Source organism: Delphinus delphis, chromosome 2 (assembly GCF_949987515.2).
Source record: "Delphinus delphis chromosome 2, mDelDel1.2, whole genome shotgun sequence".
Taxonomy (NCBI): domain Eukaryota; kingdom Metazoa; phylum Chordata; class Mammalia; order Artiodactyla; family Delphinidae; genus Delphinus; species Delphinus delphis.
Window position 1 is genome coordinate 25,861,969 of NC_082684.1, and position 25,644 is coordinate 25,887,612.

At 52.4% G+C, this 25,644-nt stretch overlaps 1 protein-coding gene across 1 annotated transcript; it reads left to right on the forward strand.

Annotated features, from left to right (window-relative positions):
* The first annotated feature begins 9,623 nt into the window (after positions 1 to 9,623).
* Positions 9,624 to 24,190, forward strand: ISM2 (isthmin 2). The gene is made up of 4 exons (XM_060003366.1): positions 9,624 to 9,921; positions 18,479 to 18,718; positions 19,814 to 20,165; positions 23,636 to 24,190. Exons 1-4 carry the CDS (start codon positions 9,790 to 9,792, stop codon positions 24,151 to 24,153), a joined length of 1,242 nt encoding a protein of 413 aa, XP_059859349.1. The 5' UTR covers positions 9,624 to 9,789; the 3' UTR covers positions 24,154 to 24,190.
* Positions 24,191 to 25,644: the final 1,454 nt, after the last annotated feature.

Below are 25,644 nucleotides of genomic sequence, written 5' to 3' on the forward strand. Positions count from 1 at the left end.
GGTAAATCTCCGCTCAGAAATCATTTGTCATGTTCCTAATTTAAGGATTAAGGTTTATTAACTTACCCTTTTTAGAAGATGACCCATTTAAATATCACTCTGGGGCTTCCCTGGTGACTCAGTGGTTGAGAGTCCGCCTGCCGATGCAGGGGACGTGGGTTCATGCCCCAGTCCGGGAAGATCCCACATGCCCCGGAGCGGCTGGGCCCATGAGCCGTGGCCGCTGAGCCTGCGCGTCCGGAGCCTGTGCTCCGCAACGGGAGAGGCCACAACAGTGAGAGGCCCGCGTACCGCAAAAAAAAAAAAAAAAAAAAATCACTCTGAGTGTTACTTCTCTTTTATCCTTAATGTCCTAATGCAGTTCTAACCTGGCATCTGGGGCTTTTAGGGGCTCCATCTCCTTCCATTACCCCTTATTTTTTCCCTGAGAAATTCTGAACACTTATTTATTGCTAAACTGGGATCCTCTATTTTGACTCTGTTTTCATACCAAGTAAGGGGATTTCTTTCAGCGAGCTTTATACTGCTTGACCAAAGAGCAAATCTGAAAATCACCATGTTAAAGTTCTTACTTTCTTCTGTTGACCAAAGCTTAAGTGAAGAGAACTTTTGACTTTTTTTATACCCAAGATCAGCTTGTCTTTTAGTATTATAGGGGAAGGACTGGGAACAGAATGGAAAAACATTGTGTGAAAGTAGTTTTGTACATCTCTATTTTTGAAATCACTCCTTTTATTGGTAAAAATTTTCAGTCCAAATTCTCCTGGGCATCTTGTCATCAGCTGTGGTATTTTTGTGCAGATACATGTAGTGGAGGATGTAAGCAATGCTATTGTTTGTGAAGTTTTGTTTTCATGTCTTAAGTTATCTTTGGTCACTCTCAGCATCTGAGAGCCTTAAGCCCTTGAAATATTCCAAGGTTTTATTTTAATTTTTTAAAGAATAGAAAAAAGTGAAAAGAACCAAGTAGAGATGCCGGGACTGCATTTAGCATGTACAAGTTGAAGTAAAAAAGATTGTGGTAACTAAGTAATTAGTCCTGTAAAATAAAATACATTACTAACCTTTCCTGCACATCTAGGTCCTCACCATAGAACCCCGTTAGAACCAGAGAGCTTTTGCACTGAAGTTACTATTTAGTGATGTAGGGTTTGCAGAAGTCACAAACTTAAAGCAATGAACTTAATGGCCAGTCTTTTATTTTGGCTTGCATGAAGTCACTGCAACTTAAAATGTCACTTAATATGGGCATTTAAATATATATATATATCACTTTGCTATGCAGTTATTTCAGGATAAATGCAGTTAAGTTACAGATTTATTTTGAAGAGAGAAAACTCCTGTGATCTCTCTAGGACCTCTACTTTCTAGAGGACAAAACATTACACACACTGGTTGTCTCTTCTTGAAACTGTAATATAAATCTAGGGTCCAGTCATATCACAAATATCATTACTTAACCAAGCACTTGGGGAAACACAAGTGTATATAAATACTGTCATTGGGAATGAGTAGAAATCTGGGCCAAATAAGTATTGTTTAGTACATGGTTTAACACAGCCTACTTCAAGAATCTGATGGGATTCAAACAGGCATCAGCTAACCATTACTACCAAGGCTGGTCATCAGAGTTAGTTGATAGAGGTGTGACTAATCCTTATTACTTTTTCTCATCCCTCTTATTTAGCTTTGTCTTCATCCATTTCAGGTTTATACCACCTTTTTCTGCAGATCACATCAGAAACCAGGAAGTTTATAACTAGGGGACATCAAAATCACACCCAAAGAATGGATCAGGTGGCAGTGGCAGATTCTCCTCCCACCTTTATTTTAAAAGCCTTACCGTAGAATATGGCGTACGTTCTAGAGCACTGAAAGAGAATGTTCAGGGGCAGGGTCTTTGAAGCACTAAACGTTTCGCTTTGCTTTGGAACATTTTTTCCCTTTAAAAAAACATTCTGGTCTCCAGAGCCCAGAGTACTGTTTGCTTGTTTGAAGAACTTCTCGTCACTGTCTTAAACTTTCGTGATAAGGTGAGGATTTCATATGGTCAGACACCCCTCTTCCGCGTGTCGTCATGGAAGGTGAACAGAAATAACCCGACACAACTACTAAGGGCTGCGTGTTTGCCTGATGCCCTTTCAGAGGCCAAGACCCTATTTCTTCCCCCATGTGCCTCTTTCCAAATTGATGAGGATCTCTGGCCCCTTGTCATACTGGATTGGGCAGCAGCACAGAACTTCTAGTCATGTCATAGGCAGTGAAGAAAGAGAATTTGGGTTCTTGTTTTGTATGAATTTGTGGCAAAACCACCTAGAAAAGGTTAAATACAATTGACTGTCTCCTGGTTCTCTCTCTCTCTTTTTTTTTTTTGGCTGTGCCACGTGGCATGTAGGATCCTAGTTCCCCGACCACGGATCAAACCCGCGCCCCCTGCAGTGGAAGCGCGGCGTCTTAACCACTGAACCGCCAGGGAGGTCCCTCCTGGTTCTCTTGTATAAAGAATTGCTGTGCCCTAATTCCCAGGGTGTCTTTCCTGGTGTTCTAGGTAAGCCAGAATAGGTTTTAATCTGTACTTGCTATAACCCATGTGGTTAGAAAAAATGGGAAAGTTGTGGTTTTCCTCTGTCCACTTTCATGAAGGTCAAGAACTGCTGAGTACTTCACACAGGTAAAATCATCTTAGCCCAAAGGAGTTATGAAGAGGGAGTTACGAAAATCAAAGGATTCTTCTTGGCTGTTGAACAGCTGTTTTCTTAATCCATTAAGCCAGTTAATTAAAACACCTTCCACATAAAGAAAAGCTTGTCCATTCTCTCTTCAGCTTTATCCACATGAAATGCAGTGTTCAGGCTCCTAGCCATTTGCCATGTGCCCAGATAGCTGGGTTAGAAGGCTGGCTTCCTCCCTTATCATACAGAGGAAATGCCAGGACTGGCCAGTGATCCCTTTGCTTTTAATGTGTAGAAAATGCTGTTGCCCCTTTTGTCATTTCTAGTGACTTCTGTTTTTTAAGCACCTTTTGCTATAGATTGAGCCTTTTCTAGGGAGGAAACCGAAGGGGCTAGCTTGAGCCCTTATTGGAAATGTTTATTCTAATGTCTCTGCTGAGTCTGAGGTATCACATTCCCAGTCATCCTTGTGACTGACTTGGGGGAGCTGTGGGCAAGGTCTTGTTTACTGTGTAGTGCACGTGATAAATGGCCTTATAAACTGTGATTTTTTTGTGGTATGATGAGTTTATTAAACTGACCATAAAGAATTCAGTGGCTCTTAAACTGCCTTTACTGTGTTTTTAATGAAGCACACCCAAAGCTCTGTTCTTTTGGAGCAGTTACGGGGAGGTTGAATGAAAGGTAAAAATTGGAGCAGTGCCCTGATGTGCCAAGTGTCCTGCCTTGTCGCTGTCTGCGTGGATAGTGCATCCTTCCATACACAAGGAGCCTTAAGCCCACTCAGTGTCTGCTTTTTCCAACACAGTTCCCGAGTTTCTTGTGCAAAGCTTTGTCGTTTGGCCCAGGCCTTCCAAGGAAGTGTGGGATATATCACTGACTAGGGGGGAGTGGTGACTTGTCTTCCCCCTTGATGTTAGGTCTTGTTACCTCAGTGGTATTAATGGTTGGAACGATAAAAAGCATCCTTGACGGTTCTTCACAGGATACTGGTGAGATCACCATGTCAGCCAGCATACCAACAGTCTTGATGATCCCTCTCTGGATAAAGGTAGCTAACATTAAGAAGGGGGAAAGAGAGAAAATAAGAATAGAGAAGTAGCTTATGGAGAGCCGAGATCATATTTTGTTGGCCCATGTTTTTTCATTCCTGTAAACTGGAATTTGCAAGAGGTGCTGTGATAACCCTTCTCCAGTCCTGTAATGCTCATACAATCTGAGAAAGAGAAGGGGAAATATAAATAAAACCTTTTAAAATTTAGTGTTGTGTTAAAATGTCACTCTCTCCCTTACCCACACCCCTCCCTGGTCTCCTTTTTTTGCCAGATGACTTTTCGTTGCTGTTGTTGTTGGATGACTGTCAAGCTATAAATGATGGGTTGGGGGAGGTGTGTCCATTTTGAGAGTGCCGGTTAAGAGCTGAAGGGGAACTACTTGAGATGACTTAAGAATCATCCCATGAAATATATTGTTTTGCTCCAATAAAATACTCTGAAAGCTGTATCTGCCTCTATTCATTAAACCAATAAATACTGAGTGCTGTTTCCATGCCAGGCACTGCACTGAGCATTACCAATAACAGCGAACAGAAAGTTATGGTTCCTACTTTTGTAAACAAACAGGCACGTGAACCATATATGTTGTATTAGAAACTGCTAAGTGCCATGAAGGAAAGGTAAAGAGCCTGATAAGATTGGAACCAGTGTCTGGTTTAGACAGAGGTGATAGAGGAAGCTTTTCTAAGGATGGGAGGATCTGAAAGCAAGAGTGTGGTTGATGCACGAATGGTGAAGTGGGGCTCAGCAGGAGGTGGTAGAGGCTGCCGCACTGGGTGACTTTATCTTACACACCGGGGAAAACCAGTGAAAAGTTGTAAGCATTGAAAAAATAAATACCCATTTGGGACTTTGCTGGTGGCGCAGTGGTTAAGAATCCACCTGCCAGTTCAGGGAACACGGGTTTGAGCCCAGGTCCGGGAAGATCCCACATGCCGCGGAGCAACTAAGCCCGTGCACCACGACTACTGAGCCTGCGCTCTAGAGCCCGCGAGCCACAACTACTGAGCCCACGTGCCGCAACTACTGAAGCCTGCGTGCCTAGAGCCCGTGCTCCACAACAAGAGAAGCCACCACAATGAGAAGCCCATGCACCACAACGAAGAGTAGCCCCTGCTCGCCACAACGAGAGAAAGACCATGCGCAGCAACAAAGACCCAATGCAGCCAAAAATAAATAAGATAAATTTTTAAAAATTAAAAAAAAAATACCCATTAGCATGCTTTTTTGTAGACAATGACAAGTTGATAAAATTTATGTGGAAATGCAAAGGACCTAGAATAGTCAAAACAATTTTGTAAAGAAACTTATACTACCTGATTTCAAAACTTTGTACAAAGCTACAGTACCCAAGACTGCAACTGGCATTAGATTAGTCATATAGAACAATGAAACAGAATAGGGAGTCCAGAAATAGACCCACATGTGTATGGTTAGCTGATTTTTGACAAAAGTGCCAAGTTAATTAAATGGGGAAAGGACCTTCAACCTTACGTCACATACCACAGTTGACTCAAATCATAGACCTGAGCATAAAAAATAAAAAAATATGAAACTTCTTGGAGAAAATATAAAAGAAAATCGGTGACTTTGGGTTAGGTGGCAATGATTTCTTCAGACACAAAAAGCATGACTGAAAAAAACTGATAAACTGGACTTTATCAGAATGAAAATTTCAGAAGACAATGTAGTTTGCAGACTGGGATAAAATGTCCAGAGTACATATATCCGACAAAGGCTCTCTGTTTAGAATATATAAGGAGTCCTTAAAGCTCAATAAGGCAAGATTATGAAATTAAAAATTGGCAGAAGATTTGAACAGACACTTCACAAAAGGAAGTGTACTAATGGCCAATAAACACATGCAAAAATGCTCAATATCATTGGTCATTAAGGAAAGGCCAATTAAAATTGCAATAAAATTCTACTACTCACCCACCCTCTAGAATGGCTAAATAGAAGAAGAATTACAGGGCTTCCCTGGTGGCACAGTGGTTGAGAATCTGCCTGCTAATGCAGGGGACACGGGTTCGAGCCCTGGTCTGGAAAGATCCCACATGCCGCGGAGCAGCTAGGCCCGTGAGCCACAACTACTGAGCCTGCACGTCTGGAGCCTGTGCTCCGCAACAAGAGAGGCCGTGATAGTGAAGAGGCCTGCACACCGCGATGAAGAGTGGCCCCCGCTTGAGGCCCGCACACCACGATGAAGAGTGGCCCCCGCTTGCCACAACTAGAGAAAGCCCTTGCACAGAAACGAAGACCCAACACAGTCAAAAATAAATATATAAATAAATAAAGATTACTAAAAAAAAAAAATTACAAGACCAAGTGTTGCCAAAGGTGGGAATGCAAAATGGTACAGCCGTTGGAGAAAACAATTTGGCAGGTTTTTGACACCAATTTCACCCAAGAGAAGTGAAAGCATGTCCACAAGAGAATTGGCACTTGAATATTCATAGCTCCTTTATTCGTAATAGCCCCAACCTGGAAACAATCCAAATGCTATCATAGTTAATGGGAAAAGCAGCAGAATGGTCATATGATGAATACTACTCAGCTGTGAAAAGGAACAAATTACTGACACCTACAGCTAGATGGATGAACCTCAAAACCATGCTCAAAGAAAGAAGCCAAACAAAAGAATACGTGAATGTGACTACACTGATACAAACTTCTAAAAAGGCAAGACTAACCTATGATGACAGAGTGGAGAAGTGCTTACCAGGAGCCAAGGGTAGGGAGGTAGGGATTAACTGTACAAAGGGACTGTTAAAAGATAATTTTCAAAAACGAATAAAATCATGACTCTCTTACAGATGTAAAAATGAAAGATTTTATTTAACTCATTAATGAGAAAACTGTTAAGGGTATTACAGCCAATTCAAAGGAGATATTGAAAAACAGAAACTTTATAGGTCAGGAATACTGAAGTGAATGTACAAATGAAGACAAAACTGATTTCTTCCACACAGCGGGAGGGAGGTCAATCGAACCTCCACAGAACAGGACAGAATTTGCATTTATATAGACAAGAAGTATTTTGCTTTGCTATTAGTTACTTACAACCTACAAAGTTGTAAAACAGCCCCAAGACAATGAAAGACTAGAATCAGATAACTTAAAAGGATGCACTGTATGTAGACAATGCATTATTTTCCACTGAAGCATATTTATTTTTCCTGCAGTGCACAGAAGGATATTGGAGTGATGAGAAATTTCTAAGTCATGATGGTGGTGGTAGTTACCTGGATGTATACATTTGTCAAAACTCATTGAACTGTACAATTAAAATAGGTGTGTTTATTTTATGTAAGTTGTATCTCAATAAAGTTGATTAGAAAAAGAAAAGAATAACCAACAGCATTTGGGGAGGAGAGAGTGAGAACGAGTAGATATAGCAGGACTAATCGGGAGGCTATTATAGCTGGCCAGGTAAGGGGAAGGGCTCCCATTAGCGGTCGTTACTGACTTGGAGACGGATACACATGAATGAATGAATTCCTTATTTTCAAACTTCATGTTTAATCTGGGGGAAGGTTCAAAAGTTTGATGAAAAGACAAAATATTCGACTGGATGTGAAAATAGTTTTACAAAAAAAAAGTCCTAAAAAACAAAGAACACAGTGGCCTCGCATTTAGTAAAAGCAGTATGGCGTAGCAGGTTGCTCAAATGCTAGGTTTCTTTGGGCTAATATTTGAGTGTTTAGCATGTACCAGACATCTTATTAGGCTGAACCACATGAAATTGCCAACATTTGACCCTTTTGACCCAGAAGTGGCAACTTCATGTAGTTCATCCTAATATAAGTCCTTAGATTCTTATTTACTCCTCACATCTGTGAGGTGGGTAGCCCCTCCCTACACCCCACACTTTTACAGATGACAAAAGCACCCACCAAGGGGTCAAAGAATTTGCCCAATAATATCACCTTCTTAGTAAATGATAGAAGCAAGGTTCAAACCCCTGTGGCGGACTCCAGATCGGCATTGTAACTAACCCCTGTGATGCACTATTCAAAACACTGCAGAAAGACTTCCTTGGTGGCGCAGTGGTTAAGAATCCGCCCGCCAGTGCCAGGGACATGGGTTCGAGCCCTGGTTCAGGAAGATTCCACATGCCGCGGAACAACTAAGCCCGTTCGCCACAACTACTGAGCCTGCGCTCTAGAGCCGGCGAGGGAGAGCCCCATGCCACAACTACTGAAGACAATGCGCCTAGAGCCCGTGCTCCACAACAAGAGAAGCCACCACAATGAGAAGCCCGCGCACCGCAACAAAGAGTAGCCCCCCTCGACGCAACTAGAGAAAAGCCCGCACGCAGCAACGAAGACCCAATGCAGCCAAAAATAAATAAATTTATTAAAAAAACAACAACAACTGCAGAGTCCTGGGCAGTGCTGTTAGGGATAGGAATGGTTTCTCAGAAATGTGCTTAGTCTCCTAAGAGTTTCTAAGGCTAAATCCAGATCCCAAATTTTACCCTATGGCCAGGTTTCTGGCATCCTTCCCAGCACCTCCAGGGATCTGCTGTCCCTACCCAGAAACCAGGAAGACTTTGTGTTCCTCCATATGGCCCCTGGGTAGGCATCTTCCTAATAATGCCTTCTGACTGCTCCTCACCTACCTGGCCAAACTCCACCCCACCTGCCCTGTGTCACGGAGCTCACAGTCCCTAACAGCCCCCAGCCATGAAAATCGTCACTGCCACTCATAGTTCCTGATCATTATCATAAGCTGAGGTTTTATTTCATGACCGCACGCCCTACACGGGAGGATCCCTGCACGAGTGTCCCTCTGGAGGGAGTGGGTGGCCCCACTGTTTTACCTAGGATGAAACTAGGTGACACCCAGTGGCAGGGCAGGATCTCTGACCACTCCTTCAAACGTGGCTAGCTGCTGTCCTTCCGGGACTTTATCCTCACATCTGAGTCTCAGCTCTCTCCTGGCTTTTGAAGTGCTGGGAAATTGGGTGCAGAGTGGCAGGTGTTTTTTCGAGTCTCCACCTCCAGCAGGGGAGCTGGAAGAGCCTTGGGGGAGTTACTTCCAGGCTTTCCTCCCCAAGCCACCCTACCTTGGTGCACATTTGCGCAAGAGCTGAAGGCTCCCGCGTTGGGCTGCGGCGCGTCCCTAGCCCGCGAGGCTCTGGCGGTCGGTGAGCCCCGGCGTCGCCCTCAGGACCCCGCAGGAGTCGCACAGTTGGACTGGAGAGCGCCGGCAGGCGGGCTGCGACTTTCCCCGAACAGGAATTCGCTTGGGGCTGCGCCGGCGACAGCGGCGGGCACTCAGGGCGGGGAGGCGGCCAGATCAAAGGGAGCCGCCCGCTGGGCCAAGATTTGTCCGGGAGCGCGAGGGGCCACCCCTCCGGGGAGGGCGGGGAACACCCCGAGCGCTGACCCGAGAGCAGCCGGGGCGCCCACGCCGGGCCAGGGAGAGAGAGAGGGAGAGAGAGAGAAGAGAGAGAGAGAGAAGAGAGAGGAGAGAGAAGAGAGAGGAGAGGAGAGAGAGAAAAGAGAGAGAGACAGAGGAGAGAGAGGAGAGAGTAGATAGAGAAGAGAGAGAAGACAGAGAGAAAAGAGAGAGAAGAGAGAGAGGAGAGAGACAGAGAAGAGAGAGAGAGAAGAGAGAGGAGAGAGGAGAGGAGAGGAGAGAGAGAAAAGAGAGACAGAGGAGAGAGAGAGAGAGAGAGAGAAGAGAGAGGAGAGAGGAGAGGAGAGGAGAGAGAGAAAAGAGAGAGAGACAGAGAAGAGAGGAGAGAGTAGATAGAGAAGAGAAAGAAGACAGAGAGAAGAGAGAGGAGAGAGAGAGAGAGAGAGAGAGAGAGAGAGAGAGAGAGAGAGAGAGAGAGAGAGAGAGAGAGAGAGAAGAGCCGCGCGCCCCCGCCCCGCGCGCCCCCGCGGCCGCCGGAGCTCCCCTCCCGAGCCCTGAGCGCTGGCGCTGCCGGGCCTGCGCCGCCGTCCCAGCGCTCCCGCCCCCGGAGGAGGCGAGGCCCGGCGTCAACCGACTCGCCGGAGCGGCCCGGGAGGCGCGAAGGCGCCGGGCGGAGCAGCCTCGGGAGGGAGAGGATGCCTCGACTCCCCGGCCGCGCGGCGCTCCCCCTCTGCGTGGTGCTGCTGACCGCGCTGCTGGCCGCGGTGCGAGCGCTCCCCCTGCGGAAGCCGCGGGGCCCCGGCTGGAGCCACGTGAGGCTGGCGGAGGTGAGCGGCGCGGCGCGGGCTGCGGCGCGCTGGGTCCCTGCTCCCCCGGCCCCCAGCTCTGGCCGCGCGGGGAGCAGGACCGGGACGCGAGTGGTGGCCCCCGAGTGCGAGGGGCGGGACCGGCCCGGACGTCGGCGGGCATCGGGCGGTGGCCAGGTGCGCCGGACCTGCGGAAAACACCCCCGGGCTGTGAAGCAGGTCACCCTGGGGAGAAACGTTACTTCTGTGCTGAGTTTGGTGCGCAGACACCCTGCAGCCTCCCGGCTTCCTTTCCCATCCGCCCGCCGCGTCCCCGCGGCTGCCTCGCCCTGAGCGAACCTCTCCTGCAGCCATGAGGTTCAGGTGCGCGCTCCGAGAGGAGTCCGGAGGATGCTCAAGGACCGCAGCGCTTTGCGGAGTGGCGGGCGGGTGTTGCTGAGGTTCCAGCGGCGAAGTGAGCCCCTGGTGCAGCCTCTTCAATCAAATCTTCAAAGGATTTGGGTCCTTTAGGGTGTGAATTGAGAGAAGGTGAGGTAGTAAGTGGGGGCCTCCAACTTGCTGGGTGGGACCTTTATATCATTAGGTACTTGAACAAGCAGAAGAGGTCGGTAAGAGGTAGAGGAGCGCTTTCTGGGGGTGGGGAGGGGCTGTGAGTGGGCTTTTGCGGGCGACTGAAGACAGAGGAGTGAGACCAAGAGTAGTTTAGACACGAAGAGAAATCACCGTCTGTCAAAACCCGCGTCTCCCGTCGCCAGGGGTCAACGGTCCAGCCGTTCCCTCCTGGACCACAGCGGACTCATCCCCATGGGGACAAAGCCCGCCAGACTTGTTGCAGGGTTCACAGGAGCAGGCCTGTGTGGCAGGGGGTCCTGGCCTCTCAGTGCACGGAGCAATTCTAGGGGGAGGCCGCAGTGGCTCTTCTCATTTTCCAGATGAGGACACTCAGGGCCTGAGGCGGGTGCAGGAGAGCAGTGAAGTGGGCGAGAGCCTGAGCTTGGGGCCCTGTCAGTGCCCAGGCTGCTGAGGCCCTCCAGAGGCAACGGGAAGAAAGCACGTCCCCTGCATTTGAGGGGGGGGCGGTCTCTGTGGACCCTTGTTTGTCCATCTTTTTTTCATGACTGCCCTCCCTCCTAAGGAGATTTTTAGACTCTATTTGTTCTAAGTGCCTCCCCCATGAAATTTTAATACCACAGATATGCTCTCTATTCATGCACTAATGCCCTTTGGAGTGTTACAAACCATTGTTTTGCAATAATACTTAGATTTTTTTGCCTCCTCCTCCAAGATCTAATTTTTGCCCCTGTTGAGAGTACGTCCTGTAGACCAGGCGTTCTCAACCTCCGCACTACCATCATCCTGGGGTTACACACTTCTTTGTTGTGAGTTGTAGCATTGTAGGATGTTTAGCGGCATCTCTGGCCTCTACCCACTAGATGCCTGTAGCACCCGCTGCCCAGAGCCAGACGTCATTTCCTGTGGGATACCCACTCTTCCTGCCCGTTGTTAGGAACCACAGCTGAGGACAAATCTAGAGGAACTGAACAGCCTCTGGCCAGTCCACTTCCTCAGTGGAGATGACAATGGAAAATAAAATGAACTGAATTGGCATAAATACTTTTTTACTTACCCCTTTGACTGTAATTATTTTTAGTATGTTTGCCAGATCTTCCCCCAAGGCCAGCCCAGAGGATGAGTTACTTCAGAGCCAAAGTCACATCCCCAAGCCCTGGTACAGAGCCTGGCAGAGCCCTCAGAAACATGTTCAAACAAATTACAGGCATGGAGGAAAAACAGAGCTTGGAGCCCGAGGCCTGGGGTTCTGGTCCCAGCTGGTTATTAACTCATGTGTGACTCCCCTTGGACAATTTCCTGACATTTGAAAGGAGGGGCTAAGTCACCTCCATGGTCCCGTCCAGCTCAAACGTTGTTTCCCATGTGTGAATGATGTGTGCTCAAGCAGTCACACGTCGAAGGTGTGAGCTGAGGAATCATGTTGAGAGAGTGCACACTGCTATTCTAGGGCCTTGGTGATGTGTCAGACATCACTGACCGGCCCAGGGGGCTTTGTGAAGAAGCTGAGGAACATAAACTCCCCTGGATCCAAAGGTGTAGGATGACTGCAGGGCAGTTAGCATCGCTTGGGCCTGACAGACTCGGTACAAAGTACTTAACATGATGTCATTTCATTGTCAAATATCTGACATGGGCATCATTCCCATTTTCCAGATGAAAACAATCGAGGCACAGAGACGGTAAGCCTCACTGGGATTGGGAGCCAGGTCTGTCTTTCCAGAGCTACACTGAGACCTTTGCGTGTCATGCTCCAGCCTGCTCATCTAAAGTCTTGAAATCATTACTATCGTGAGCAAAATATGCCATCCTCTCTCTGGGCAGGCCCGTTGCTGAGCCTCAGTTTACTCCCACAGTCGAGTGGGAATGAGAACCCACTTTGTTGGGTGGCATGCGGGGTGAGAAAGCACTGTCCGCGTGGGTGGCCTCGTCGTTACAAGGGGCTGGAGCCACGCAATTTGTTGGGTGCTGGACGAGCAAAGAATGATACAGCTCTGCCTTGGGTATCTTCTATTCTAGTCGGGATCAGAACACCACCCAAACAGCTGCAGGGCATTTTGTGTTCCTATAGTCTTGTTGTCCTCATTTGAAGGACAAGGAAACTGACAATGGGTCCAATAACTAAGCCAGGGTCCAAACCCAGCTTTGCTTAATTCTCCAGCCCCTGGGCACCTAACCCTGGCACTCACCACCTCCTAGGCCAGCAAGGGAAGACCCTGGGGCAGGGCGGAGGGGAGCTGGGGACTTGCAGCCACAAGAGGGTAATGGAGCTTAGAACTAGGCAAGAGAGAAGAATTGATAGAGGGCAGCTCCTCGGCTTCAAGGACTGTCCCGCAGGAAGGATTCCCCCACGGGGCAGAGCTGGGCACATTTCATGCTGCGGCAGCAGGGATTCAGCTGCCATGGGAGGAAGTACTTTGTGAGGGTGCAGGCTGAGATGAAGGACTAAACACAGAGGAAGGAGCTCCCCAAACCCGGGTCAGCGTCATGCACGTGGTAGGGGTACTTAGGCGGCACTTCAGTCCTGGTGCGTCATCCAGCCAGTTACCTGGCAGCAGGGCCTGGACTGCAGGAGGGGCATGGTGGGTTGAAAGGTCTCATCTGCCAGGTGGGTGGCACCGAGAAGCAGGTATTTTTCTGAAGATAGGCCTTCTTTGGTTGGGGTCTTTCTGGCCTAATCAGTGAGCAACTGACAGAAGGGGAACTGGAACCCAGGTCTGTGTGAGGCGAGCCTGTGGCCCTGCCCTCCGCCACCTCCTGCAGCTGGGCACCTTCCCGCCTCTTGACTGTGAACTTTGTTCTCCCTCCAGACCATTCTTCTCCCTCTGAGAGGTCGGAACCACTGGAAAGGTGGTTGAGGGAGAGAAGGAAGGTCAGGAACTGAGACCTGGAGGCTGGGCTGCTCAGTGGTCCCAGGCAAGTCCCAGCCTCACTGGATCTCGGTCTCCTAATCGTCCCTGCCCTTCTCACCTCACTTGGTTGTTATGAGGATCAACGGGAAGGATGGATATGAAAAGCAGTACATCCTGTCCTAGTGTTTTGTTCATTCGACACATTCCGCACCCCGCAGTGGCAGGCAGTGAACCAGAAGGTGCTGCCCGTGCCCGGAGCTGGCAAAGCACAAGGATTAAGAGCACAGGCTCTCTAGCCAGATCATCTGCCTCAAAACCTGGTCTGCCAGCCCCCCGTGTAACCCTGAGCAAGTTCCTCCACCTCTCGGATCCTTGGCTGCCTCCTCCAGGAAGTGAGGGTGATGCTGGTACCTCGTGGTTGTGAGGATTCATTGGGTCCTACCTGCAGGGTGCTCGACAGCACTGGCTTCGTAGTTCATGGGGCCCAGTGCAGAATGAAAACGTGGGGTCTCTAAGCATTTCAAGATGGCAACAGCAGAGCAGTAAACCCTGTGCAGCGTGCTGTACAAGTGCACAGGTCACACAGCATGAAGCCAGCCCTGGTGCTTGGAGGGTGTGCTCTGAGGTAGGTCTCCCTCCCAGGCCAGGGTGGGCTGGGTTAGAACAGCGCACACCAGTGAGGAGGGTGACATCCAACCCCACTCCTCTGCCGGTGGTCCTCTGGCCTGTCTGGAGAAGCAACCGCCTTTGAATGATGGGGCTCCAGCACCTCCGGGAAGCCGTGGTGACTGTGTGTGCAGCCGGGCTCTGTAGGGATGCACCCGGGCCTCAGCAGTGGCTGCGCGGAGGAGAGATGCTGGACTGCACCTGGCAACTGGATTTCATTATCCGGAACAAGTTCCTGACCCCTGAGAGGAGGCAGAGGGGAGAAGGGAGAGTAGGGGGACTGTGAGGGGAGCTGAAGCAGGTTAGCAGGCAATGCTCAAGCAATGCAGTAAGGGTTTGTGGGTAGGGGGGGCTCTTATGTTAACTGGAAACACATGGGTCAGGGCTGCCCTGCCAAGCCTGGGAGCATATGCGTGGGCCCGTGTGTGTGTGTGTGTGTGTGTGTGTGTGTGTGTGTGTGTGTGTGTGTGTGAGAGAGAGAGAGAGAGAATGAATGGTGGGGACATATCTTGGTGTATATCTATATATCTCGTGTTTATCTGGGTAATGACACCATCCCCAAAAGAATGGAGCTGTGTATTTGTACACGTGTGAAACTCCACATTTAAGCATAAAAGATGTGGGAGGTGGTCCCGTGGGATAGGGCAGGTGTTCTTAAACAGGCGGGAGCCTCCGAAGTTGCTTCAGAATGTCATGGAAATACACCGCCCAGAGATCTGCATCAGTAGTGGAGGGGGGCGGTCTTCAAACCAAATAAGATGTAAAGAACCAACACCGTGCTGGTGAGAGGGGTGCTGCCCGCTCTCTCTCTGAGAACTATCTATCACCACCTCTAGGTAACACTCACTGCATGTGCCAGGCGCCGTTCTAACTCAACAGCCCTATGAGACAGGGATGGCCGGCCGTTTCCCTAATTTACAGGAGGAGAAACTAAGGCAGATTAAGTAACCTGCCCACGGTCATACAGCCAGTAGGTGTCCAAGTTGGGGTTTGATCCCAACTTGATCCAAGTTGATGTGGCCTCCAGCCTGCGCTCCTTACCACCACCTTCGGGGCCAGACAAGAAGATGAAAGCCGAAGCGCTTTTTGAATGCAGAGGGGGTTGCGCTTGAGGGGTAATTGGCCTGACTGTCTGCGCAGGCGCGTGTGCACCGATGCCTGGGCGTTGAGATCCGGCAGAGCTGAGTTTGAGCCTAAGCTCCCATAGTGTAACCTGTGAGACCTTATGGAAACCCCTTACCCTCTCTGAGCCTCCACAGCCTCATCGTTAACACAGAGATAGTCACACTCACCCCTCATCAGTGCTGGCATTCATTCAATCACTCAGAAATGATTTACTGAGCGCCTGTAGCGTGCCAGGCACTGTGCTAGGCACGCGATACAGCGTGACAAAGCAGACAGACATTTCTACCTGCACGGAGCTTACACCCTAGCTGGAGTAAGTGTCAGAAGGTATGTAAAGGGCCTGGTCCAGGCGCGGTACGGAAGATGCGCTCAGACGGTGCTTACACGTCAGGGCTCTGAGTGCTCTGCCCACATCCCTGCAGGCCTCACTTCCAGTTGCCTGAGGGCTTTTGCTGGCACTAGGGCCTGCTCTGAGCTGTGCACGGCCAGCCCGAAGCGCCTGGAGTGCCCATCCTCTCCCCCACCCAGCCTCCCTCAGCCGATGACCGACGGCGTAACTGAGGCGCCCAGTGGGATGCGCTCCAGTCGTGCACCGTGGTCACTGGCTTCATGGAGCATTCTTCACTAGCTGCCTCCCTCCCTGACTTGCTGCCTCACTCCCTGCTGGTGTCTCCAGGGATCACTTTCCAAAGGAACCACTTGCCCTTGAATCTTTGTCTCAGGGTCGGCTTCTCAGGGAACCCAAACTAAGATCAGATGTCCCCCTCCGCTCCAGGGAGTTCCCCAGGGGCTGACACACAGGGCAGGAGGCTCCAAGAGAGGAAGGGTGGTGCGTGTGGCTGTGATGTTGAGCCAGGGCTTTCTGTGGTCTCTGCTCATCGTCTGGTCCGATTGGGCACCAGGGTGGGGAGGGGTGGAAACGGACACTTTGAATGCCTGCTCAGTACCAGCTCTGTCCCATCACCGTTTCCATTTTACAGATGAGGACGCTCACAGAGGTTATGTCACCTGCCAGGGTCCCACAGGTCAGAAGCCAGGCCACCACTGGCATTCAGACGCAGGCAGCCTGACTCTAGAGCAGGGTCTCTTAACTGCAGCACTGTTGACATTCTGGGCTGGATAATCCTTGCTGTGATGTTGTGCTATGTATGCATTGTTAAGATTTCTGGTTTCTACCCACTAGATGCCAGTAGCACCCCCTTCCCTGCCCCAGCTGTGACAACTACAAATGTCATTGCCAAATGTCCACAGATGAAACCTGGTGTTTGTGCCCAGGAGGCTGGGGTATCTAAATCAGCTAGAAAGGCTGCAGACCCTGAACTGCTGCTGCCCCAAGTCTGCCTGTTTCTGTGCCCAGAGGCTGCAGACAGAGGAACTGCTGGGCAAAGTCTCGGGGACAGTTAGGGCTTCCGTGGAATGATGGGTGGGAACTGCTAGGAAGGTGGCATCTGGGGATGCTCCAGGCCTCCTGGATTGGCCAGAGAAGGGGTTGGGTTGTTCCATTACTCATCTATCCATCTTCTGCTCATCCGTCCCGGCTATCTGGACCAGAACACTTTCACTCATCGAGAGACTCTGGGCCCCGGTTGAGATGGGCCCACGGCTGCCCTGGGACCAGGTGTTTAGTGCAGGAGCCTTGTTCATTTTGGTTGTTTTTTGTTTTGTTTTGTTTTGTTTTGTTGGCTGCGCCACATGGCATGCGGGATCTTAGTTCCTTGATCAGGGATCGAACCCGTGCTCCCTGCAGTGGAAGCGTGGAGTCTTAACCGCTGGACCACCAGGGAAGTCCCAGTGCAGGAGCCTTGGAGCCAGGCCTCTGGGGACCACAGAAGGAGGGGGTCAAAGGGGAGAGACATGAGAAACAAGACTGATTCAGCCCCTGATTTGTGAAGTAGACTCTCAGCGCTCCTGCCTGCAGTGTTGGAGCATGCTGGTTAAGAGTGTGAGCTCTGGCTGGCTGGTTCAAATCCTGCTTCTAACAGTAAATGTCTGTGTGACCTCAGGCAAGTTACTTGCCTTTTCTGTGCCTTAGTTTTCATGATCAAAATGGAGATGACAGCTAGCCCTTACCTCTGAGGGTTGTTGGGAGGATTAAACGAGTGATTTAAGTGTTTAGAATAGTGCCTGCCACAGGGGATGCTGTGGAAGTGTTTGATAAAGAAAATTCTGACAATCCTTCCAGGTAGGAATTATTATTCTCATTTTGTTGATGGGAAATCATCAAATTGAATGAGCAAGTGAGAAGGAGAGCTGCGATTTGAACCCAAGCTGATCTGACTCTCCAGACCCATGTTTTTCAGCCGTACCACACAGTCCGAGGTATGAGGCGGGAGGTGGGCTCAAGGCTGTGGCCCACAGGTGAGGTCCACAGGCTCCTGGCCCCTGAGGCTCACCAGGCAGCCCTGGACAGGGCTCTTTCTGCCCTGGTGTAGAGGCAGAAAGAAGGCTGTGGCCTGGGTGAGGCTGTGGCCTGGGTGAGGCAGGGTCCACAGGCTCCTGGCCCCTGAGGCTCACCAGGCAGCCCTGGACAGGGCTCTTTCTGCCCTGGTGTAGAGACCTGGGCAATGGCTGCAGCCTGGAGGTAGGTGCCGACCCAGTGCTCCACCGTCTGAGCAGGGAAGGCCAGAGCAAGAGTCAGAGACAGCCAGGACTGCTTTCACTTACTATTTGAGCTGCATCAAGGACAGTCCCAGTGTGGACCTCATGGCACTGGCTGGTGGAGGGGATTCACTGGCAGACAGACGGCCACACAAGCAGCCTGGAATAGGAAAAGGGGCCGGGCCCCACGTGAGCAGGCGGAGGAAGGTTGCTATGGTCAGGGATGCCAAGAAGTACAGCCCCCGCACGGATGGCTTGGGAAGGCCAGGTGGCAGGGGAGTGTGCTGAGGGGAAGGGCCTGGGTCTGCTGCCCACGCCCCTGTCGGCCTTCCTGAGCCTTCCTGCCCTGACGTGGGAGGGCCTGGGTGTCTGTTCTCTGACAAGGGCCCTGGGGGATTCTGAGGCAAGTGTCTGCAGACTGCACTTTGGAGCCACTGCCTTGCACATCTCACTTCCCCTCTGGGCCTCAGTTTGTTCATCTGTGAAATGAGCAGGTTGGATTGTGTCTCTTCCACGTGTAGAAACCTGATTTGAACCCTCCTTCTCGTGCCTCGCGCTGGCATCATTTGCCCGAGCGCTTTGTGGACGCCGTCCACCCTCTGAGGTGTTAAAGCAGACACGTTTGGATACACGGTTTCCAGGCAAGTTTGTGACCTGGTCTGCTCCCAGGGCTCCCAAATCTCCCCCTGCTCCCGCCCCCCACCAGCCTTTTCCGGGTTCGCATGGGCGCTGACCTCAGGCACCCCTCCCTCCCATCTCTCCCTCAGGTCTCGGCCTCCCCAGACCCCAGCTCTCCTAGAGAAGAGGAGCCCCCTCTGCTCTCCAGAGCCCACCTCCAGGCAGGGCTGCGCCGACACAGACGCTGGGCTCTCACTGAGCCAGCAGCCCTGACCCTGGACAAGACCTCCTTGCCCGGGACCCTGGAGGACTCTCCCTTGCTGCTGGAGCTGCAGAAGCTGCCGGGATTGGCCAACACAGACTTGAGTGCCCCAAACCCCAATATCCAGGTGAGAGCTACGGGGGGGCCGTGGGCCCAGTGGACACCTGGAGAGAAGCTGGACTGAAGAGCTCAGCTCTGAAGTCAGGCGTCCCATCCGGTATTGCTTGGAGGGCAGGGGTCCTGTGCAGGTCGGAGAAGGTGACAGCCCCCGCCCTGCCTGTGGAGCAGTGGGTGGTGGCCTGCCCACCAGAGGGGCTTTATGGGAAAGAAAACTAGAGGGGTTGATGGAATTCCAGTTTACATACTCCACCATCAGTCCCGAATCCCTAATGACAATAATTCCTGCATTTTGTGTACCATTTATAGCTTACAAAACACTTTCACCAAAAGAGAAAACAGGTCACAAAAATATAGAACACACAACATTCTAAAGTTGTTTAAAAGTGTGTGTGTGTGTGTGTGTGTGTGTGTCTATATATCTAAACTTGGAAGGTTAATCACCAAAATGTTACCTGAGATGGAATATGGGTGATTTCCATTTTCTTCTTTATATTTTGCTTGTTCTTTTCCCCAAATTTTGTTCTGTGACCTCCTATCGCTTTGTAATAGCCCAAAGTGACGTTTTTAAAGTTCACTTTCACATAAATGGTTTCACGTTACTTCTTTCCTGTCCACGATGTAGTGGGCGAGAGCCCTCCCCAGGGCTGTTGTGCGGATCTGCTGTCATTTGGTCTCATTTTCCGGCCCTAGAATGAGGAAATGGAGATTCAGGGCCGTCCGTGGCCCCAGCAGTTGCTCAGCCTGTGGGCTGGTGGAGCCAGAATTCAAACCCAGCTTTTCTTAAATGAGTGGGTCTCCACCCTGGCACGTGTTAGGACCACTACGCCTGGCCCTACCTCACACACCAGTTAAATCCGTGTCTGGGGTGGGGTCAGGGGCTCAGGAATCGCCGGCAGATTCTGATGCACAGCCAGGTCTTACACTGTGACCCTCTGTGCCCGGGGAGACCAAGAAGGTGGACCAAAAGAATGGGCTGGTCTGGAGAAAAGGTCGGGCCTCTCTCCCTGCCCCTGCCCCTCCCCCCAGGCTTGTCCTCTCCCCTGCCTCTGGAGTCTGGCTCTGAGCCCTCCCTCACTGGCCGGGTGTGTCTGTACCTCTGCAGGTGACCATCGAAGTGGTGGAGGACCCCCAGGCTGAGGTGGAGATGGACCTGCTGGCTGAGCCTAGCAATCGCTGGTCCCAAGGGGCCCCCAGCTGGCTGCCGGCCAAGGAACTCTTCTGGCCCCTATTCTGGGGCTACCTGGAGGGCGAGGAAGGGAGGCCCGGTCTCAAGGGCAGAGCCGCAGGGGAAGAGGAGGACTACCCTCCAGAGTACCGTGAGAGTGAGGACCAAGAGGACCACGACGAGGAAGACGACGATGACCAAGAGCATGGGTTCAGTGGGGCCGCAGGAGGCTGGGAGCGGGGCTGGCTGTCCCCCGGGGACCGGGCCTTCAAGGAGCCTGATAGCTCTGGTGAGCTCCCCCATCTTGACATCCCCGGCCCTGGGGGTCCTGAGTGGAAATGGGGGTGAGAGCTTCCCGGGCAGGGGCAGCTGGGGAGGCCTGGAGCCTAGGCCTGTGCAGACGCCATCATCAGGCAAGCATTACCCATAGCTTGCAAAGTTTGTTTGTTTGTTTTTCAAACATTTGACCCTCACAACAGCCCTGAGATCCCCTAAGCAGAACAGACATTTGTTAATAATATATATATATTCATATCCGTTTCCAACAAATTAAGAAATATTATAAATCCCACCACTCACAACTGACCTCACCTTCAGATTGTGTGAGTTTGAACCCTGGGTCTGCTGCTTACCAGTGAGTGACCTTGGGCAGGTTAACCTCTCTGGGCCTCAGTTCCTTCTTCTCTAAAATGGACATGGGCACAACCCTGACTACGTAGAATTGGGTGTAGAGGGTAGTAAGTGAGTTAGTACTTTTTTTTTTTTTAAGATGTTGGGGGTAGGAGTTTATTAATTAATTTATTTATTTTTGCTGTGTTGGGTCTTCGTTTCTGTGCGAGGGCTTTCTCTAGTTGTGCCAAGCGGGGCCACTCTTCATCACGGTGCGCGGGCCTCTCACTATGGCGGCCTCTCTTGTTGCGGAGCACAGGCTCCAGACGCGCAGGCTCAGTAGTTGTGGCTCACGGGCCTAGTTGCTCTGCGGCATGTGGGATCCTCCCAGACCAGGGCTCAAACCCGTGTCCCCTGCATTAGCAGGCAGATTCTCAACCACTGCGCCACCAGGGAAGCCCGTGAGTTAGTACTTTTAAAGTGCCAGTACATAATAAAGTATTGGCTATTACTTTTTTTTTAGAAAGCAACATAACAACGTAGACTATTCAGAAAATATCGCCTAAAGCCTGTCCCCCGCCCCATGACAGGCATTTTTATTTTTGCATATTGCAGTTTCAATTTTCCCTGGGTACAGACATGTTTCACACACAGTTACAGCACTTCTCCCCAGAGCCCTGGTGTCTCATCGTTGGTTCAGACTAAGTCGTAGCAGGCTTTTTCCATTTCACCAAAGTCATGTAAGCTAACAGGCAGAATTTTCATGACTTTCAGCTTTTCTTCCATTGATTTTCCTTAAACACTTGGTACCAGCCTGCTCAGGCCTGCCTGGGAAGCGAGGAGAGAGCTGGGTGTGTGTGTCAGTACTTTGGGGGTTCCACAGAGAGCCCTGGGTCTCAGGCCCATGCAGCCAAAGGCCTGTGGGTACTGTCATGGTGCATTTTGGGTCCCTCAGACCAGGACGTGGGGAGCAGGGACATTCTTTAATACCCCCAGTGCCAGGGAAGTATTGTCACTCTTGGTTTTGACTGGCACAAAAACTGTAGCTCAGAGATGTCGGGGGACTTGCCCAAGGTCCCCTCAGCAGTGGTCAGGTGGCCTCCAGGTGGCTTTACCTCTTCGTTGCTGTGTGGGCACAGAGTGGGTGGCTGGGAGTTGTGACACCTCCTGCATTTGCCCGGGTGTTCACTGCACAGGGGTACCCAGATGAGCAGACTAGTGGGGCTGAAATTCAGCCCATGCTCCGTCCGCTAGGGGCGTCCTGGCCCGGGGTGGATCCTCCCAAGGAAGGGGTGCCTTCTGCTAATTCGCAGCAAGGCACCCCGTGGGCTCTGCTCCCTCACCCCTGGCTCCCTGCCTTGACGCAGACTCAGCTTCAAGAGGAATGGAGCCCCTGGTCTCCCTGCAGTGGGAGCTGCGGCAGCGGCAGCCGGCAGAGGACTCGGCCCTGTGGCTACACCTGCACTGCCACTGAGTCCCGTGCCTGCGACCTGCCCCCCGTCCTGGTGAGATGAGCCGCAGCTCCTGCAGACGGAGTGGCTTACACGCTGGACTTGGTCCCCTGGGAATGTGGGCGTGTAAGCATTGTATAGGGTGGGCTTGGGAGAGGGGAGGCAGGAAGCTCACACACACGGTGGTCCTGCCCCGTGCCAGGCCTGTCCCAGATGCCGCGGGCACCGAGAGCCTAGTGAGGGCTGGGCTCCCATCGGGAGCACAGAGGTGCCCTGCGGCACCACCAGCCTGGCCTCCTCTCTTCCCAAAGGCGCTGAGGACAAGGACCCCTTGGGCTTCCCCAGTGAGGGGTGGCGGCCCCTGGCCCACAATTCTACGGACATGCTCAGCCCAGGTCAGTGGGGGGCTAGGCCCTGCCCCTGGGGGTTTGGGGGAAACCTCTCTCGGGAGGGTGGAGCCTCACCGCGCGGGCAGGAATCTTGCCTCCATCCACTGAGGCAGAGGGTACATCTTCCAGGTGGAAGGTTAGCCCCCCCAGCAAGGGGACCGTAACATTTCCAAACCCCCTAGCCAGGCCCATTGGCCTTTCCCAGCCTGACATTCCTGCTGGGAAGAAGGTCTTGAGGGGAGCCCAGAGCTTGGAGACCATCTAGTGGGGTGTATGCTCCCTGGCAGTAGGATAGGCTGGGGACATTCTGGCTTCCACTCCCTGGTCACTCTTGGAGGCTCCTGGCAGGCTCTGTCTGGGGAGCAGTTGCCCTCAAAAACAGGTCAGGGTCCAGAGCTCCAGGACTGCCCCTTCCGGCAGCTTGGAGCGGGCCGCGCTTTCCCCAGCACACTCCACATCTGTGTCTCTTGCACCCCACAAGGAGGCAGGCAGCTGCCCACAGCCCCCTTGCAGATGGGTCCTATGCTCAACGCCACAGAAGCTCACTGAGCCGGGAGGGTGCACCCGGCCCTGTGTGGGGCAGGGGATTCCCAGAAGGCCAAGCCCAGTCCCTGCCCTCAAGGGGCTCAGGTCTTCGGCGGAAAGACACACACAACCAACTTAGGTACAGCACTGCCAAGTGGGCCCAAGGGTCTGCAGCAAAGAGGGAGGAGCAGTTTGTTCTGGGTGGCCAGGGTCAGAGGCCACATTTTCCAAGAGGCCACATTTTCCAAGGTAGGGAGAGGGGTGGAGGGCAGCATAGACAGAGGGGTCACAGGGGGCCCAGAAAGACAGAGTGAGCCTAAGAAAGGCAAAGTTAAGAACAAGAATGGGCCAGTGGTGAAAACAGTGAAACATTTTCTGACCAAGAGGCTAAAACTGCTGTCCCTGCCCCCACCCACCCCAGCTCATTCCCCACGATCCCAGGATCTTTCCCGCCATCCAGCATCTAAAGGGACAAGGCCTAGCTCCGCAGAGGGGCTGTAGGCCCCTCCTCCAGCCCCTTGGCCGATGTCCATTCGGCTACGGCCTGTTGCTTCAGCTTGCCTGGGTGGTGTGTGGTTGCCCTTATCTGTTAACAGCGGTGGCCACGTCAGACTGCCCCCCGCTCTGGTGTGGGTCCTTCCCCTCCTGCCCCTACGGCCCTACCAAGGCACAGCTTTGCACCAGCTGGGGCCTAGGCCTTCCCCCTCCGTGCATTGGCCCTTGACCAGTACCCCCCACCCCAGGGGCTGACCGGTCCCCTTCCCACGCTCCCCTGCCCTCTGCAGATGTGGACAGCTGCGAGAAGTGGCTGAACTGCAAGAGTGACTTCCTAGCCAAGTACCTGAGCCAGGTGCTGCGGGACCTGCCCAGCTGCCCGTGTGCATACCCGCTGGAGGCCGTGTCCAGCGCCGTGAGCCTGCAGGACGAGCACCAGGGCCGCAGCTTCCGGTGGAGGGACGCCAGCGGCCCACGGGAGCGCCTGGACGTGTACCAGCCCACGGCCCGCTTCTGCCTGCGCTCTCTGCTGTCCGGGGAGAGCAGCACGCTGGCTGCCCAGCACTGCTGCTACGACGCGGGCAGCCGGCTGCTGACCCGAGGCAAGGGCGCCGGCGCGCCCGACCTCGTCAGCACCGACTTCTCGCCCGAACTGCACTTCAAGGTGGACACGCTGCCCTGGATCCTGTGTAAGGGGGACTGGAGCCGCTACCACGCCGTGCGGCCCCCGAACAATGGCCGGGCCTGCACGGACAACCCCCCCGAGGAGGAATACCTGGCGCAGTTGCAGGAGGCCAAGGAGTTCTAATGAGGGCTGCTGTGCTGGAGAACTTTCCTCACGGGCCGCTCACCCTGCCTGGCCCAGACCTGGTGAGGCCAGTCTGGTGCCTCGAGCCCTCTGCTTTTGAACCTGAGGCGGGGAGGTCAGCACCCCAGGTGTTGGTGTGGGGTTGGGGAAAAGGTTGAAGAGTGTATAAGGCCCAGGGTGAAAGGAGGGAGCTCAGCTCCCAAGGCCCCCGGGGCTGCCCCGAGATGCGTAGCTGTGGCGGCCTTACCTCTTGCCCGCTGGGAGGCGCTGTCGCAGCCTGGACACCCATTGTCCTCCCTCTCCCTCTGTGCTCAGGTGTGTGCCCGGCTCTCCACACACCCTGATTCCCGGGACCTGCAGTGAGTCACTTAGAGCCCCAGCCGTGAGGGCCAGTCTCGTCATCCCGGCCCGCGGGCCAGCAGCCAACCAGCCCTGGGCCAGCAGCCCTCCTTAGCGCTGAGCGGTCGCACGTGGCCCACTTGCCCACCCCCTCAGCCCCGAGCGGCCTTTCATTGGACACCACTTCAGTCTAGGGCTGAAGGCCATCAGTGGGACCGTAAGTGGATAGACAGGCCGTGGCAGCCAAGACAAGGCAGGATCCAGGTGCAGAACGGATCAGTGAATGCTGGTCCCTTTCTTTGTCCAGCTCACCTCTGTTCTGTCCAGTTGTAGGAATGTGTGGGGCTGGGAGATCACAGCGCCCTGAATGAGCACAGTGGCCAGGCTTGGGGTGGGTTCAGAACCAGCCCAGAAGGATGAGTCATGTGCAGGGTGAGCTGGTAAATCAGCTCTCCCGGGGGGGTGGCAGGGGGACAGCCCCAATTTGTAGCATTTGGGCAATTTCTGTGGTGTAAACGTTCCCACTCTGGCCCACTTCAGGCTCCCAAGGTGATGTCGCTGAACACGCTGAGCTCAGAGTTGGGAAGAGATGCCCATGATCAGCTCTCCCAGCACACCTCGTGCCTCTTCCCTGCCTCCCCTCAGCCCTCATCTCCCCCTTTCCTCTGCAACCACACCTTCTTGCCTTCTGCGGGGTTGAAATGCTGATATCCCAACTGTCTCTGTTCATGAAAGCCTCCAAAAGTAGGGACTTCAGTCCTAGCCCCTAGGCAGCTGCCCTGAAACTCTCTGGGAACCTCAGCAATAAAGCACTTTATTTTCAAATTCTGTCTGATGAAGAATTTGGAGCCCCAGCAGAGCAGAGGGGTGTAGGGAGCCCTTGCTTACAGTCCAAGCTAAGCTCCCCTGGACTGCGTTTGTGATTACCTAACCCTGCTGGGCAGGCAGAGCTCCGGGGTGCAGAGTTTAGTTTAGACTAAACATCAGTTAGGTAATCTTTACTTGGTTATCTTTACTCAAACTCGTAAAGGGTTACCTAGGAGGCAGGGAAGAGCTAGCAGGACCTTAGGGGCACATTCACTCCAAGTCCTTTGGTCAGATAGATCAATTGCATTTACGCCAGAGGAAGTGACCCCACTTCCCCAAGCAACT